At 45.8% G+C, this 13886-nt stretch overlaps 1 protein-coding gene across 7 annotated transcripts in view; it reads right to left on the bottom strand.

Moving 5' to 3' along the window:
• The window catches only part of EPB41L1 (erythrocyte membrane protein band 4.1 like 1), a 104671-nt gene that overhangs the window by 45417 nt on the left and 45368 nt on the right, over window positions 1–13886 (bottom strand). For all 7 annotated transcript variants that reach the window (XM_036748891.1, XM_036748892.1, XM_036748895.1 and 4 more), the window contains exons 2-5: window positions 11673–11881; window positions 9102–9266; window positions 8178–8282; window positions 4150–4192 (exon numbers count right to left, since the gene is read on the bottom strand). In XM_036748891.1, coding sequence (XP_036604786.1) covers window positions 4150–4192; window positions 8178–8282; window positions 9102–9266; window positions 11673–11867 — 508 coding nt within the window. In that variant the 5' untranslated portion in view covers window positions 11868–11881. The remainder of the gene's footprint in view (window positions 1–4149; window positions 4193–8177; window positions 8283–9101; window positions 9267–11672; window positions 11882–13886) is intronic.

The raw sequence follows: 13886 nt of genomic DNA, 5'->3' as shown, positions 1-13886 counted from the left end.
AGTGATAGCTAAAATCTCCTGCCTGTCTCCTAGTTGTCATGGAAACAGGCTCAGCTACAGCTTCCCAGCCAAAGGAGTGGGGAGCTAGGGGGCTTATCTCTCCATAGACTAAGAAGCTAGAGGTGGGGAGAACAGCGGGCACAGGCATTTTGCCACCAAGCCCACCCATCCCCTCTCACCCAGAAGGGCCTCCCTTGCCCCATCTGTCCAAAGCCAGCCTGGCCTAGCCCCCACAATATGGCAATTCCCTCTGGGCTAAGGGGGTTCTGGCTCCCAGTGCTTTCTGAAGTTACAGATTCATAGAATATTCAAGTCAGAAGGGGCCTTAGAGATCATCTAGTCCAATAATTACAGAGAAACTAAGGCCCAGAGAGGGGAAATGATTCATCCAGGGTCACACAGATAAATTGTTGAGATAGAAATTAAATACATATTTTTTTTGGAGGGGAGAAGGCAGGGCAATTGGGGTTAAGTGACTTGCCCAGGTCACACAGCTAGTAAATGTGTCAAGTGTCTGAGGTCAAATTTGAACTCAGGTCCTCCTGACTCCAGGGCCAGTACTCTACTCACTGTGCACTCACTGCGCCGCCTAGCTGCCCCTAAACACATATTTTCTAACCATAAATTTGGGGCTCTTTTCACTATCAATCTTTCTTCAGTCCCATGTAGGGGAACAGCTCTAGCCAGGGATGGGGAACCAGCAGCCTTGAGGCCACATGGGGCCCTCTAGGTCCTCCTTTGACTGAGATGGCCTCAAGGCCCCATGTGGCCCTCTAGGTCCTCAAGTATGGCCTTTTGACTGAATCCAAACTTCACAATTCCGTGAAAGGGCTGCACTTGAGGGCCTAGAGGGCCACATGTGGCTCAAGGCTGCCAGTTCCCCCCACCCCTTTGAGACCGAGAACAAGAAGACCTGAGTTTTAATCCCAATTTACCATGTGACCTTGGGCAAATGTCATACCATCTTTGGGCCTTCCTCTTCTACAAAATAAGAAACTAGGCCAGATGATAATGTCTAAGCCTCTGGCAATCTATGCTTTAAGGATGACTTTGATTTCTCCCTGGTGGAACCAGAGTCTCTCCTGCCTTCACGCATAATAAAGATAATAATGAGAGTTCTTACTTCTATAGTGTTTTAAAATCTGCAATGCACTTTCCTCACCATAATCCAGTGAGGCAGGAAGCAAGTATGGTTATCTGAATTTTAGAGATGAGGGAGTCTCAGAGAAGGGAGCCGATTTGTTCAGGATCATTCCTGTTTGGTAGAAGTGACGGAACTAGGATTTGAACTCAGGACTGACCCCCCAGACTAGTCCTCTTTTCACATGTGGCCTCTGAATCTGTGTTACACACAAAGCTCGACCAACCAGGCACCTTCAATTAACCAGGGATGTTTCCCTGCATTCCTCTAAGTGGAACTGGAGGGAGGTGACAAGAAAAGAGGCCTAGATGAAAGAGTGACCCTTGAAGTAAACTAGGATTCATAGAGTGACAGAATACCAGAGCTAGGATTACAGTTCTAGAGCTGGAAGTGACCTTAGAGGCCATCCAGTTTAACTCTCTCATTTCACAGCTGAAGAGACTGAGATCAAAGGAGGTTAAGTCACCTGCCCAAAGGGCCACAGGCAGTAAGGGGCAAAGCCATAATTTGAACCCAAGTTCTGATGCCAAAACCAGTGCTCCTTCTAGCTAGAAAGACTCTTAGAGGCTGGTTAAGTCCAACTGTCCCATTTTACAGAGGAGAAAGCTAAAGCAGAAAGAAAAGACTTGCCTAGGGTCTCACAGCCGGTTATCAGGACAGTCAGGAATTGAGTATTCATCTCCTAGCTTTGGGTTAAAGGCTCTATCAGGACTTCCAGGGGAGTAGGGGGAGATGAGTAAAGGGGAAGGGTTCCTAGGCTGTGATAACCATTAGCCCCTTCTTCTACCTAGGGTCAGATAAGGAGAGTTCCCATTCAGAATGATCCCAAAGCCCTGCTAGATTCTCTAGTTCAAAAAAGACTGGCTGGTCTGGGCCCCTGTAGCAGCCCTATTGACCCTAAGGATCTGAGCAGCGGGAGGAACATTGGTAACCACCTCTTCCTTCCTGGATACTCTGCTCCCTTGGATTCCACAACTCAGCCCTCTCTGATCCTCTAACTACCTATGTGGTTGCCCTCTGTTAGATCATCATCCATCTCCTACTCTTATTCCCGAACCATTGGTTCTCCCAAGTCAGTCCTGAGCTCTCTTCCCTTCTCTTTCCACACTCTCTCTCTCCCTTAGTGATCTCACTGATTCCCATATGTTCAACTAATAGCTCTACATGGATGACATCCAAAACTATAGATTCTCAGAGTGAGAAGGGTCCTGGAAGCTACAAATCTAGCCTTCATGTCTTTTCTCAACTACAGATTTCATCCCTACAAGTTTGCTGGACAGATCCTCCAAGACATCCCATTGGTGTCGTAAGCTCAACATGTTCAAAACAGAATTCCTCATTTCCCTCCACCAACCTCCCCCCAAAAACCTGCTCCTCTCCCAAATTTTCCTATTTTTGTGAAGGCTTCCAAGATCCTCTTAGTCACATAGATGGACAACCTTGGAATCACCCTTCACACTTCCCTCTTCCTAACCTTACCTAACCTACCACTCATATCCAATTGATCACCAAGTCTTATCAATTCCACCTTCATATCCATTCACTTCTTTCCACTCATACTACTACTCTCTTAAGCCCTCATTGCCTCTCCTTGGTTTTACAGTACCATTAATACAAACGATGAACACACTATTTGAAGTAAAAGTTATGCGAAATATGGTAAATAAGTCCAGTCCAATGGAAGTATCCAGGGCAAATTATTATTATTTTAATGATTTGCTCATTAGCATCTGTTTCCAGTTGCTCTCCTCTGTAATCCACTCTTTACATATCATTCCTCTGCTCAAAAACCTTCAGTGGCTCCCTATTGCCTCTAGGATAAAATGCAAACTGCTTAGCCAGGCTTTTAAGGTTCTCTATAATCTGACTCCACCCACCATTCCACTTCATATTACTCTCCTTCAGGCACTTAGGTTCCAGTCAAACTGAATGACTAGCTGTGACCCAGACTTAACAGCATTCCATCATATCTCACCTATGGACCTTTGCAGAAGATGTTCTGCATGCACTCCTTCCTCACCTCTGCCTTTCAAAATTGTTATTACTCTCCAAAGTTTAGTTCCAGTGCTACCTCTCTATAAAGCCTTCCCTGATTCCCTCCAGTTGTTAATTCTTGCCCTTCCCCCCACCTGCCCCACCCCACTGCCAATTTTCTTTCACTTACTTATCTGGGTATATATCATATCCCTCAAATGGAAGGTAGGCTCCTCTTTATGACAGAGCCTATTGTGTTTGCATCTTTACATCCCCAGCACCCAAGACAATCCTTTGTGCAAAACAGGTACTTGGTAAATGTTTGTTGAATTCAGCAAGATCCTGAGATGACATTTCTATTCTGGGCAGCTCTCATTTTCACAAAGTTTTTCTTTACATTGGGCCTAATCTCATCTCTTGGCAACTTCTCCTGAAGGTCTAGCTGTCATTAAATGAGCTACGTGATGATGAGTAAGTCCTTCTCCCTCTCTGGGGCTCAGATCTCCAGTCCCATCTTAGGACCTTTTCCTTTGGGGAGACGGTCCAATGACCAAGTAAGATAATGGATGTGAAGTTTCTTTAAATACCTAGGTATCTGGCTGCCTGGGAGTAGCCAGGAGCCTATAGTTCATCCACTCAAGGGGCCAAGGATAAACCCTGCCCCGTCTTTGAGCCCTCTCACACATCTACCACTGGGATTTGGTGGGTAGAGTCAGGAAAACCTGAGTTCAGATCCTAGAGTTTCAGATCTGAAATTACCAAGTCACTTACAAGCTCTCTGAGCTTCACTTTCCTCATCTCTAAAATGGGGATATTGATACCTCTTGCATCTATCTTAGAAGATGGTTGTGAGGATCAAATGAGAAAGTTTATAGAAAGCTTTGCAAGTTTTAAATGGCTGTATCACTGTCATTTATCATCATCATCATCACCACCACCATTATCATATCACCATCATCATCACCACCACCACCACCACCACTACCAACACTCCACCTGCCCCACCACAAATCTTTGGTCTTTCTTTTACTCACTACGTATCTGCTTCTTGATTTCCTTGGAAGGGTCCAGCCAGTTCTAAAAAAGAAAAGAGAGATGCTCAGAAAGAACAATAAAGGAGTCAGAGCTGGGGTAGAAAGGAAGAAGTGGGGCTAAGAAGGGGCCAGGGCAAAGAGAAAGAGGCAGCAATTACTAGTAAATCATAAAACAAGGGCTACTGGTCCTACTATGAAACCTTTTCCTTAAGGGCGCTATAAAATTCCTTTATCTGATCATAACCTCCTACCATTCATTCCTTCCCTCTGCCTTACTCTTCCTGAACTAGTTCACCCTCACTATGACCTCAGTGCTTTCACCCCTCAGTACCTTCCCAGGGCAACAACCTTGTTCTGACTTTCACTTACCTCCCTTCCCAATCTCAACTTTATAATTAACCAGTTCAGCTTTACATTGTCCTCTACTCTTGAACCCCTTGCCCCATTACCCTGTCACCATCTATGTCTTGCCAAAACCCAACCCTGGATTACTCCTACTTTCTACTTCCTTCCTTCCTACTCATATGCTCCTGAAATCCTAAGGCTTGCAGATTGAGTTTACTAACAATTTATGTTAATATCAGTTGGGCCCTTGCTAGTGCAAGGCAATCCATTTACCACCCCCCCACTCACCCCCCACCAACTGCTTCTTTCCCATCCCACAGCAGCTATTCCAATCTGGTCTTTCTTTAAGCATCTAACAGTGCCCCTCCCTTTTCAGCTGAGGATCTCACTTCATCTTTTTCCCCCCTCCCACTTTTTTTTTTGGAGGGGAGAAGGCAAGGCAATTGGGGTTAAGTGACTTGCCCAAGGTCACACAGCTAATGTGTCAAATGTCTGAGGTCACATTTGAACTCAGATCTCAACTCATCGTTTAATGAGAAAATAGAGACCACTTGCCATGAGTTTCCCTTTTGTCTGTTCTACATCCTTCATCCTATCCACCTTTACTCTAGGCTCTGATGAAAAGGCAGTCCTTCTTACAAAAGCCAAACCCTCTACCTGTACTATAAATCCTAACACTGCCCCCACAATCATGCCACCTCTCTAATCTTCAATTTTTGCTATCTGTTGATTCCTCCCTCTATTCTTAAAAAAGAAATTAAACCCTACCATCCCCTCAAGCTACCATCCTTTATCTTTCCTCCTTTTCTCAGCCAAATTCCTAGAAAAAACTCCCTTGACTCCTTACATCTGCTTCCTTTTTAACTCCCATCTCAACCCCTTGATATCTGGCTTCCCACTTCATCACAACTGAAACTGCTCTCCCTAGGGTTACCAATGACCTTAGAATCCCGCCCTCCCCATCTGGTGACCATTCCTTTTCAGTTTCCTTGCTGGACCGTTATCTATCTTATACCCTAATGATGTGTCTACCCCAAGGCCTTGTCCTTGGCTCTCTTTTGTTACCTTTCTATACTCACTCACATGGTGAATCACTGTTACACCTCCTCACTCCCATGGGTTTAATTATCATCACTATACATATGACTTCCAAATCCATATATCGGGCCTCTCTATCCCCGCTAAACTCGAGTTCTGCATCACCAACTGCCTCATTTTGAACTGGGTATCCCATATCAAGGAGAACTCACTAACTCTCCTCCCAAACCCTCACTTCCAAACTTCCTTATTTGTGTATAGTAGTTAGTACAGTGCTCGGCACAAAGCTGGCACTTAACAAACACTAACTGACTTGACCTTATTCCAGGACACTATCATCCTTTCAGTCCCCCAGGTTCTCAATTGTGGTGCCATCTTTGACTCCTCACTGTCTCTTCAAGATATCCAATGGATAGTCAAGTCGTGATCTCACATACCATCTTTCCCATCCATCTATCCCATTCTCTCCACTCATATAGCTACCACTCTAGTTCAGACCTTTACGACTTCATCTGGACTACTGCAGTAGCTTCCTAATTGGTCTCCAGGCTCTAAAGTCTTTCCCCTTCCAACTCTTCTTCCTCATAGTGGAGTGACTTTCCCTCAGCAAGGCTCTGACCATGTCATTCCCCAATGCCAACTCCAGTGGCTCTAGGATCAAATTTCACACCCTGGTCCTAACCTACCTTTCCAGCCTTATTGCACAGTACTCCCATTCACACATGCTATGATCCAGCCAAACTGACCTTCTTGCTATTTGTTATATGGAAATCTCCATTTTCCATCTATTTGTCTTTGGACTGGATGTTGTCCATACTCATAATGCACTCCCTACTCACCTCTGCCTCTTAAGATTCTTACCTTCCTTAAAAACTCAGCTTAAGTGCCACCTTCTCCACGAAGCCTTTCCTATTCCCCTCTCAGTTGCTAGTATGTTTCTCTCCCCACAAAATTACTTGTATTTATTTTATTTATACTCACATAAGCGCATGTTGTCTCCACATATAAAATATATGCTTCTTGAGCTTTTTTTTTTTTATCTCCAGCACTAAGTGCAGTACATGGCACATAGAAGGTATTTAAAAATGCTTGTTGATTGACTAGCATGGTGCCTGGCATATAGTAGGCATTTAATAAATTCTTGTTGATTGATTTGCTTTTAATAATGACTCACTGGTCACATATATCAGTCATGCCTAATGGCTTTGTCTGTAATTGTGAGGAAAAAAAAAACATGTCAGCTCTCTATATGTCCAATGTTTGGGGAATGGCTAAACAAATTGTGGCTGATTAATGTACTACAAAATTATTGTTCCATAAAAAAGTAACAGATATAAAGAATATAAAGAGATACGGAAAGACAACTAACGCAAATTGAAGGAAAAAGGACTAGAATATGCAGGATGACCATACACACACACATATACATATATTTGTGTGTGTGTGTGTGTGTGTGTAGTGTGTATATATATATAATAACACACACACACACACACACACACACACACACACACACACACCCTCTCTGGCCTTTGCTCAGGTTGTTTCCTACATACCCTTTTTCACTGGCTGAATTCTAGCCACCCAACTCAAGTACCACCTTTTCCAAGAATCAATCAATAAACATTTATTAAGTACTTACTATGTGACAGGCACTATGCCAAGTGCTTAGGAGACTAAAATGAAATGATCCTTGCCCCTCAGGAGTGTACATTTTATACTGGGGGACCACGTGAGTACATAAGTTTATATAAGATATATACAAAATGAATACAACGGGGGAGGGTGGGGAGATGCCAGAAGTTGGAGGAACTGAGGAAGGCCTCCAGGGGGAGGTAGTACTTGGTCAAGTGGAGGAGAAAGTGAATTCCAGGCAGAGCTGGGAGATGGAATGTTATGTATGAGGAACAGCATGAAGTGCTGTTTGGCCAGAACATAGAGTCTTCGACTGAGAATATGTGTGATAAGGCTAGAAAAGTTTTATTATTAACCGAGCTGGGCAGGAAGCTGAAGGAGGAGAGGAAGGCCTGGGATCATGAGGAATGTTGTCCGTATGCAGCCTGAAACTTACTTATCTCCCTCTGCTCCTCCTCCCGTGCCCCACCCTTCAGCATCGAACAACATTCTAACCCCTGAAAGCATTGGCACTTTCCCATCTGAGAAAGCTGGGCTCCAGCTGCTTAGAGCTCTGCCCCTCCTTACTATCCAATGACTACCCCTTCTTTGGCCTTTCCAATGGCCCCCCAGCTGAAAGTGATCTTCCCTCCTTTTTAGTTCCAGAGCTCCTTAGGCCTCCCTTATCATGCCCTATTGTGTATAATAGATCTCTTTGTCTGCCTTATCTCCCTCTAGTTGCCACTGCCTCCCCACCCCTTCCCCGCCTTTCTCAGTGAGGTCAGAGAATAGGCCTGTTTCATCTATCCTGTCTTCCCAGTCCCGACAAGAGCAAAACACAGGGTCCTACACAAAGTAGGCACTCCAGATATGTTTGCTAAGTGAGTGAATAAATGAATGAGGTATTGGGGGAATAGAAAAGAAGGAAAAAGGGAGATGGTTAGGGAGGGGCTTATAGCCAGAGGAGGGAGAGGATAGGGAGACCTCAAGCAATCAGGAAGCTCCCTAGGCCTGCTCCTTAATTCCAGTACCTTCTGGCTGTCTGGGTCAGAGAAGGTCAGCCCAAAGTAGTCCTTCTCCAGGAGGTTGAGGTGTTCACAGACCATGTCGAAAAGGACCTGCCCTCGGCCATGTTTCTGTGGATAGAGATACAAACAGCATCAAAAAGGCGGCAAAGTAGGGCACCCAGGTGGGGGCAGCTATTTCCAGAGTGCCCCCGGGCATGGGCTGCTGCCAACCAGCTCAAGCCAGTGCCATAGGGGTGAGCAGTATGACAACACTGAATGCCCGCCATAGTATGAGAAAGAGTAGTCAACCCCTCCACTTCAGTCCCAAATCCTGAGTGGCCCTCAGAACACACAGTAGCACCCGAGGGCCTCCTTCTCATGATCTTCACTCAGCCCTTGGTCCAATATCCAGGCTCCCAGGAATATTCCTAGCTCCCTCACAAAGCCCTTTCGGGGGGCTCATGCAGTTGGCAGCCTACATACAAAGCTCTAGAAAGGGCAAAGCTCCAACTTCCTTTGGGGCAGATAGGAAAAGAGGAAAATGGACTCCTTCTCACTCCTCCTCCTAGCACAACGGATGAAGTGTTAGGTCTGGAGTCAGGAAGACCTGAGTTCAAATCCAGATTCAGACACTTATAAGCAATGTGACCCTGGGCAAGTCACTTAACGTGTCTGCATCAGTTTCTACCAACCATAAAATGGGGATTAATGATAACACCTACCTGTAAGGATCAGCTATCAAGACGAAATTTGTAAAGTACTTAGCACAGTCCCTGGCACATAGGAGGGGCTTAGTAAAAGTTAATTCCCTTCCCTTCACCCTCCCCAACTGTACAATGAAGGGGTTGAACAACATGGTCTCTAAGATCCCTTCCAGCTCTGATGGGGACTGGGACTGATTTTTCCCTCCTATAGGTCCGGGCCCAGCCTAATATCTTCTGGCCCTACCTCCACCTCACACTCATATTCTGAGGCATCCAGCAGGGTCACACGGCAGATGGTACTCTTGAATTTCTTGGCAATCTTCTGGGGAGATTTCTGGGTCTTGCTGGGTGTTGTCCTGTCGGAGAGGCCATCGGTCTCGACATAATCCTTTTCCTCCATGTCGAGGCCCTGCAGATCAGGAACAACATAAAGGATTTGTTAACATAGCTTCCTGTGACCTTGGGGGAAAAAGGCTTTACTGTCACTTGGACAGAAAGTAAGCTACTGGAGGGCAGGAAACGTTACATTTTTGTCTTTCTATTACCAGGACCTTAGCACAATACCAAGAACACAGTACACAGTACGTGCTTAATAAATGTACTTTGATTAATTGACGGGGAGATGGACTGGGAGCCAGGAGTCCTAGGGTCTATTACTGACTCTACTGATGATCCACTTAGAGACCCTGAGCAAATCCATTACCCTCCCAGGCTTCTATTTCCATCTCTGTAAAATGGTGATAATAACTCCAGCTCAATCTCCCTCCCAGGGCTACTGAAATGGAAGTGCTTGGCAGCCAGCCCTCCCATTAAGCTGCAAGCTCTGGGAGGGCAGGGCTATTTTGCTCATCTCTGTCTCCACTCAAACACAGAGCACTGTAGGTAATGAGTCAACAGGATGGATTCAAGCAGTCACACATTTGAAAGGAAATGGCTAAAACTTTCACAGAATCAGAGACTCATAGGATCTTTGAGTAGGAAGAGGACATGGAGATTGGTCCTGGGCAATAACCTTCTTAAAGCCAGAGCAATACTTCAACAGCTCTCCTCCACCAGTGGTCTCCAATCACCTTTTGAAGCTCAGGTTCCCAACATCTCTGGAGGTTGCCTGCCCCACCGCTGGACATCTCTGAGAGTTGTCAAGTTCTTTCTTGTATGGGGCTAAAGATGTGGCCCAGAGCTCTCCCACTTTGCTTCTAACTCTGCCCTCTGGAGCTAACACACCTGATCCTTCTTCCACATTCCTGGCTGTTGGCACTAGAAGACAGCCACCAGCATACCCCCCATTAAGTCTCTTCTCTAGACTTGTCCTGCTTAGCCTCAGAAGGCAGAATGAAAAGCATTAGGGGAGAAGAGGGGCAGCTTCAAAGGACCTGGATTTCAGCTCAACATAGGAAGAACGTTCCAAACTTGAGCTGTCTGATGATAGGGTTAGGTGATCTCAAGAGAAAGTAAACTCCCCATCACAGAACATCTTCAAGCCCAGGCTGCATGACTACTTCTCAGGAATGCTGCACAGGGGATTCCTGCTCTTAGAGATTCTTTCTCACTCTGAAATTGAAGGATTCTTCTGAGTTATAGTTTTTATATATAAGAAAACATATAGAACTAAAACATGTGCTATTGCTACATTCTCTGTCAGTTGTTCACAACTGGGGTGGAAAGCCCATACTTTGGGATCCTTTTGGTCAAAGCCTGACAACATTTTGTACCAGGTGGTAGGTACACAGAGTGTGGGCTCAGGCCTCAAGTGGCTCACTATGTGACTTCAAATGCCTCTAATGCCAGTTTTGTCTCCCTAGCCCAAGGTTTCTCAACCTTCTTTGCTATCATGGATCTTTTGGCATTTTGCTGAGGCCTATGGACTCCTTGTCTTCATATAAAATAAAACACCTAGGATTACAAAGGAAACCAATTATACTGGGACACAGTTATCAAACACTTTTCTAAAAGCTTTTGGATTCCCCCCTCCTTAGATAAATGTGAGCACCTGAAGGGCAGAGACCCATGTGTTCTCCTTCTGTCTCACCCTTGGTGAAGTTAGGTTGGATAATACATGGACCTGAAGAACTGAACTGGGCAGAATATCTTCTGTGTCTGCAGGGAGGGAAAATGGCCTTGGAGAAAGGAAACCTGGACTCTCTGTCTCTATGACCTGTCCTTCTCTGAACCTCAGTTTCTTTTTCTGTAAAATGCGGACCTAATCCAAATTAGAGCTCTAAGGCTCCTTCAGGCTCTGACATGTTTCTTTTAAAGTGTTCTGAACTAGCAATAAGTATACCTGGTTCTACTCTGACACTACTCTGAATGACTGTGGGCAAGTCATTCAATCTCTCTGAGCCTCAGTTTCCTCATCTGTAGATAGGGAGAACAATGTTTGTGGTACCTACCTCCCAAGGCTGTGGTGAGGTATAAATGGAAATGCAAGTAAAGTGCTTTGGAAAACTTTAAATTTTTATATAAATTAGGTATTATTAGTCCCAGTCTCACCAATGACTCCCTATGTGACCTTGGATTAAGTCCCTTCCATTCTCTGGGTCTCAGTTTCCTTATTTGGAAAAATGATGATCTCTAAGGTCCCTCCCAGCTCTGATCTTCTAGGAATTTGGTTTATTTGAATTAGACTGATTTGAATTGTTTCCAGTGAATAGTTCATTAAGCCACAGTAGGCTGGCTTGAGGAGAACCAGTATTGCATTGGTACATAGAGCTGGAAAATTGTATTCTCAGCATCTCTGCTGACCACGGGGTTTGGAAGGACCTGTGGCCAGCCCCAGGCTCAGAGTGAGGCCCCTTTGGCAGCTCAGGACACTCACCTGCTCCGAGTGCCTGGGATCAGGCTGGGTGCCCTGCTTCTCGTTGGAGTTAGCCTCAGGATGGCCAGCAGGGCCCGTGAAGGCTGCAGTGGCAGGGGCCTGAGAGGCCGAGCCTTCAAGCTGCTGTGGGGGTTGGGGTGGAGGGTCTTCCTGTGCTTTCTTCACCTCAGCATCAGGGCCTGTCTCCATTGTCATGGTGACCAGCAAGCCTGGGTAGGCATAAATGAGGGTATGAGATGGGAGCAAGAAGCATGGGAATGATGGCAATGGAGAGGCAGGAGGGGCAGATGCCACAGATGGAGGGAGGGAAAGAGACAGATGGAGGCAGATGGAGAGTCACAGGGAGGGACAGAAAAGACCAAGGGAAGAGAAAGACACAGAAGCAGGTTAGCAGAGGACAGACCCTTAGCCCTACCAGCCAGACTCCTAGCCTAAAGCCTCTGGGACTGGATACTTTTCTAGTTTATGGCGACAAGCTCTCAGGTAGGGGGCAACCCCTTTTTGGTGAAGTACAAGGAGCCTGGTACTGAGAGTCAGAGGACCTGGGTTCTACCACTTCCTGCTCTATCACTGACTTACTAAGTGACCTTGACCAAGCTATTTTCCCCTCTGGGTCTTAATATTCTCTCCTTAACTGGAGAATGAAAATTTCTTTATGAAGCTGCTATGTAAAAAGTCACAATTATTATTCCTTGGTCCCAGGCAGCCAAAATTTAGAGGGCTTGATAGCACAGGTGTTCCTTCAGTCAGTCAGCCAACAAGCATTTCTTGATCATTTATAACTTAGCCATGTACCAGGATACAATGAAAGGCAAAAACACTCTACTGTCCCAGCCCTCAAGGAGCTTACATTCTAATGGGAGAGATAATATGTAAATAACCAGATACGTACAAGATACACAGAGACTTAAGGTAAGGTACTCTCAGGAGGAAGGCACTAGCACCAGGGACTAGGAAAGGCCTCTGGTAAAAGCGAGGATACGGCTTCATCTGGTTACTAACAACTGATGGGTCACATTGATGGCAGCCAGCTCTATCCCCTCACAGTCCTCTATGTGCCCCACACTAGGGCCTCAACATCCACAGCACAGCCATCACCCTTCTTCACCGGGGCCCCGGTTACCACCCCAGAGCCACAGCACCCCTGTCCTAGGGCCCAAGGCTCACCTTTCCCTATTTTTATTCTCCTTTCCCAGCTATGCAACAGATGGGGTTAACTTAACTCTCTGGGGAACGGATGGACCACCCCTCCCCGGGTATGACTGTACCCCATAAGTGCAAGAGGTGGTCTCATCACTGCTGGCCTTGATACATAGACCAATCCTCAATATTCTCAAAGTCCGCCGTCTGCCCCCAATCAACTGAATTTGACACATTTGCTAGTAACAGCTCTGTGCCTATGGCGGTCAGAGAGGGGAGACGGTGATACTAGAAAAGGACATGGTAATATTAGGTAAAGTGATAGATTTACCCAACAATCCTTCTATTTGGTCCTATCTGCTGACTCTCACAGACACTAAGTGGCACTCTAAGAATCCAGTTCCCTCTCCACTGCAGCAAAGAAGGTAAGGGTAACAGGGGTGGGAAACCTGTGGCCTTCTAGGTCCTTGGGTGCAGCCTTTTGACTGAGTCCAAGTTTTACAGAATAAATCCTTTTATTAAGGGGGTTTGTTATGTGAAGTTTGGATTCGGTCATAAAAGCCACACTTGAGGACCTGGAAGCCCATATGGCTTCAAGGCCGCAGGGTCCCCACCCCTGGATAGTAGCTCTATACTCCCAGTTTGGCCTCCTTTATTCATTTCTGGACTCCCCAAGTTCTAAGTTTGCACCTACCAGCCCAAATAAAAGGCCCATCTCTCAGCCTCGTCCAAAAATAGCCTTCACACTAAGGTCTAGTTTCAGGTTCATTCTCATTCTGTGGCTGGCCTGTTTTCCACAGGGACAGAACTGACTCTCACTTTTCTTTGACCCTCACTTCTCCTAGAGCCTGTGGCCAACAGCATTTTCCACCATCTTGCTATGGGGTACCCTCATGTTCAGCGAAAGAAGGACAAGTTCTCTGTTAGGACCACCCTTCCCTGCCCCATACACACACACACATGCCTTAAATGGCACATTAATTACAACTGCACACCCTTTAGAATGGCACATAAGTTACTATGAAATGCTGGCTCAACTGGATGGAAGTCAAACTTTCATTCGCTATCTCATGA

Source organism: Trichosurus vulpecula, chromosome 3 (assembly GCF_011100635.1).
Source record: "Trichosurus vulpecula isolate mTriVul1 chromosome 3, mTriVul1.pri, whole genome shotgun sequence".
Taxonomy (NCBI): Eukaryota; Metazoa; Chordata; class Mammalia; order Diprotodontia; family Phalangeridae; genus Trichosurus; species Trichosurus vulpecula.
The sequence above is the reverse complement of the archived record's forward strand: the minus strand, read 5'-3'. Positions and strand labels throughout refer to the sequence as shown.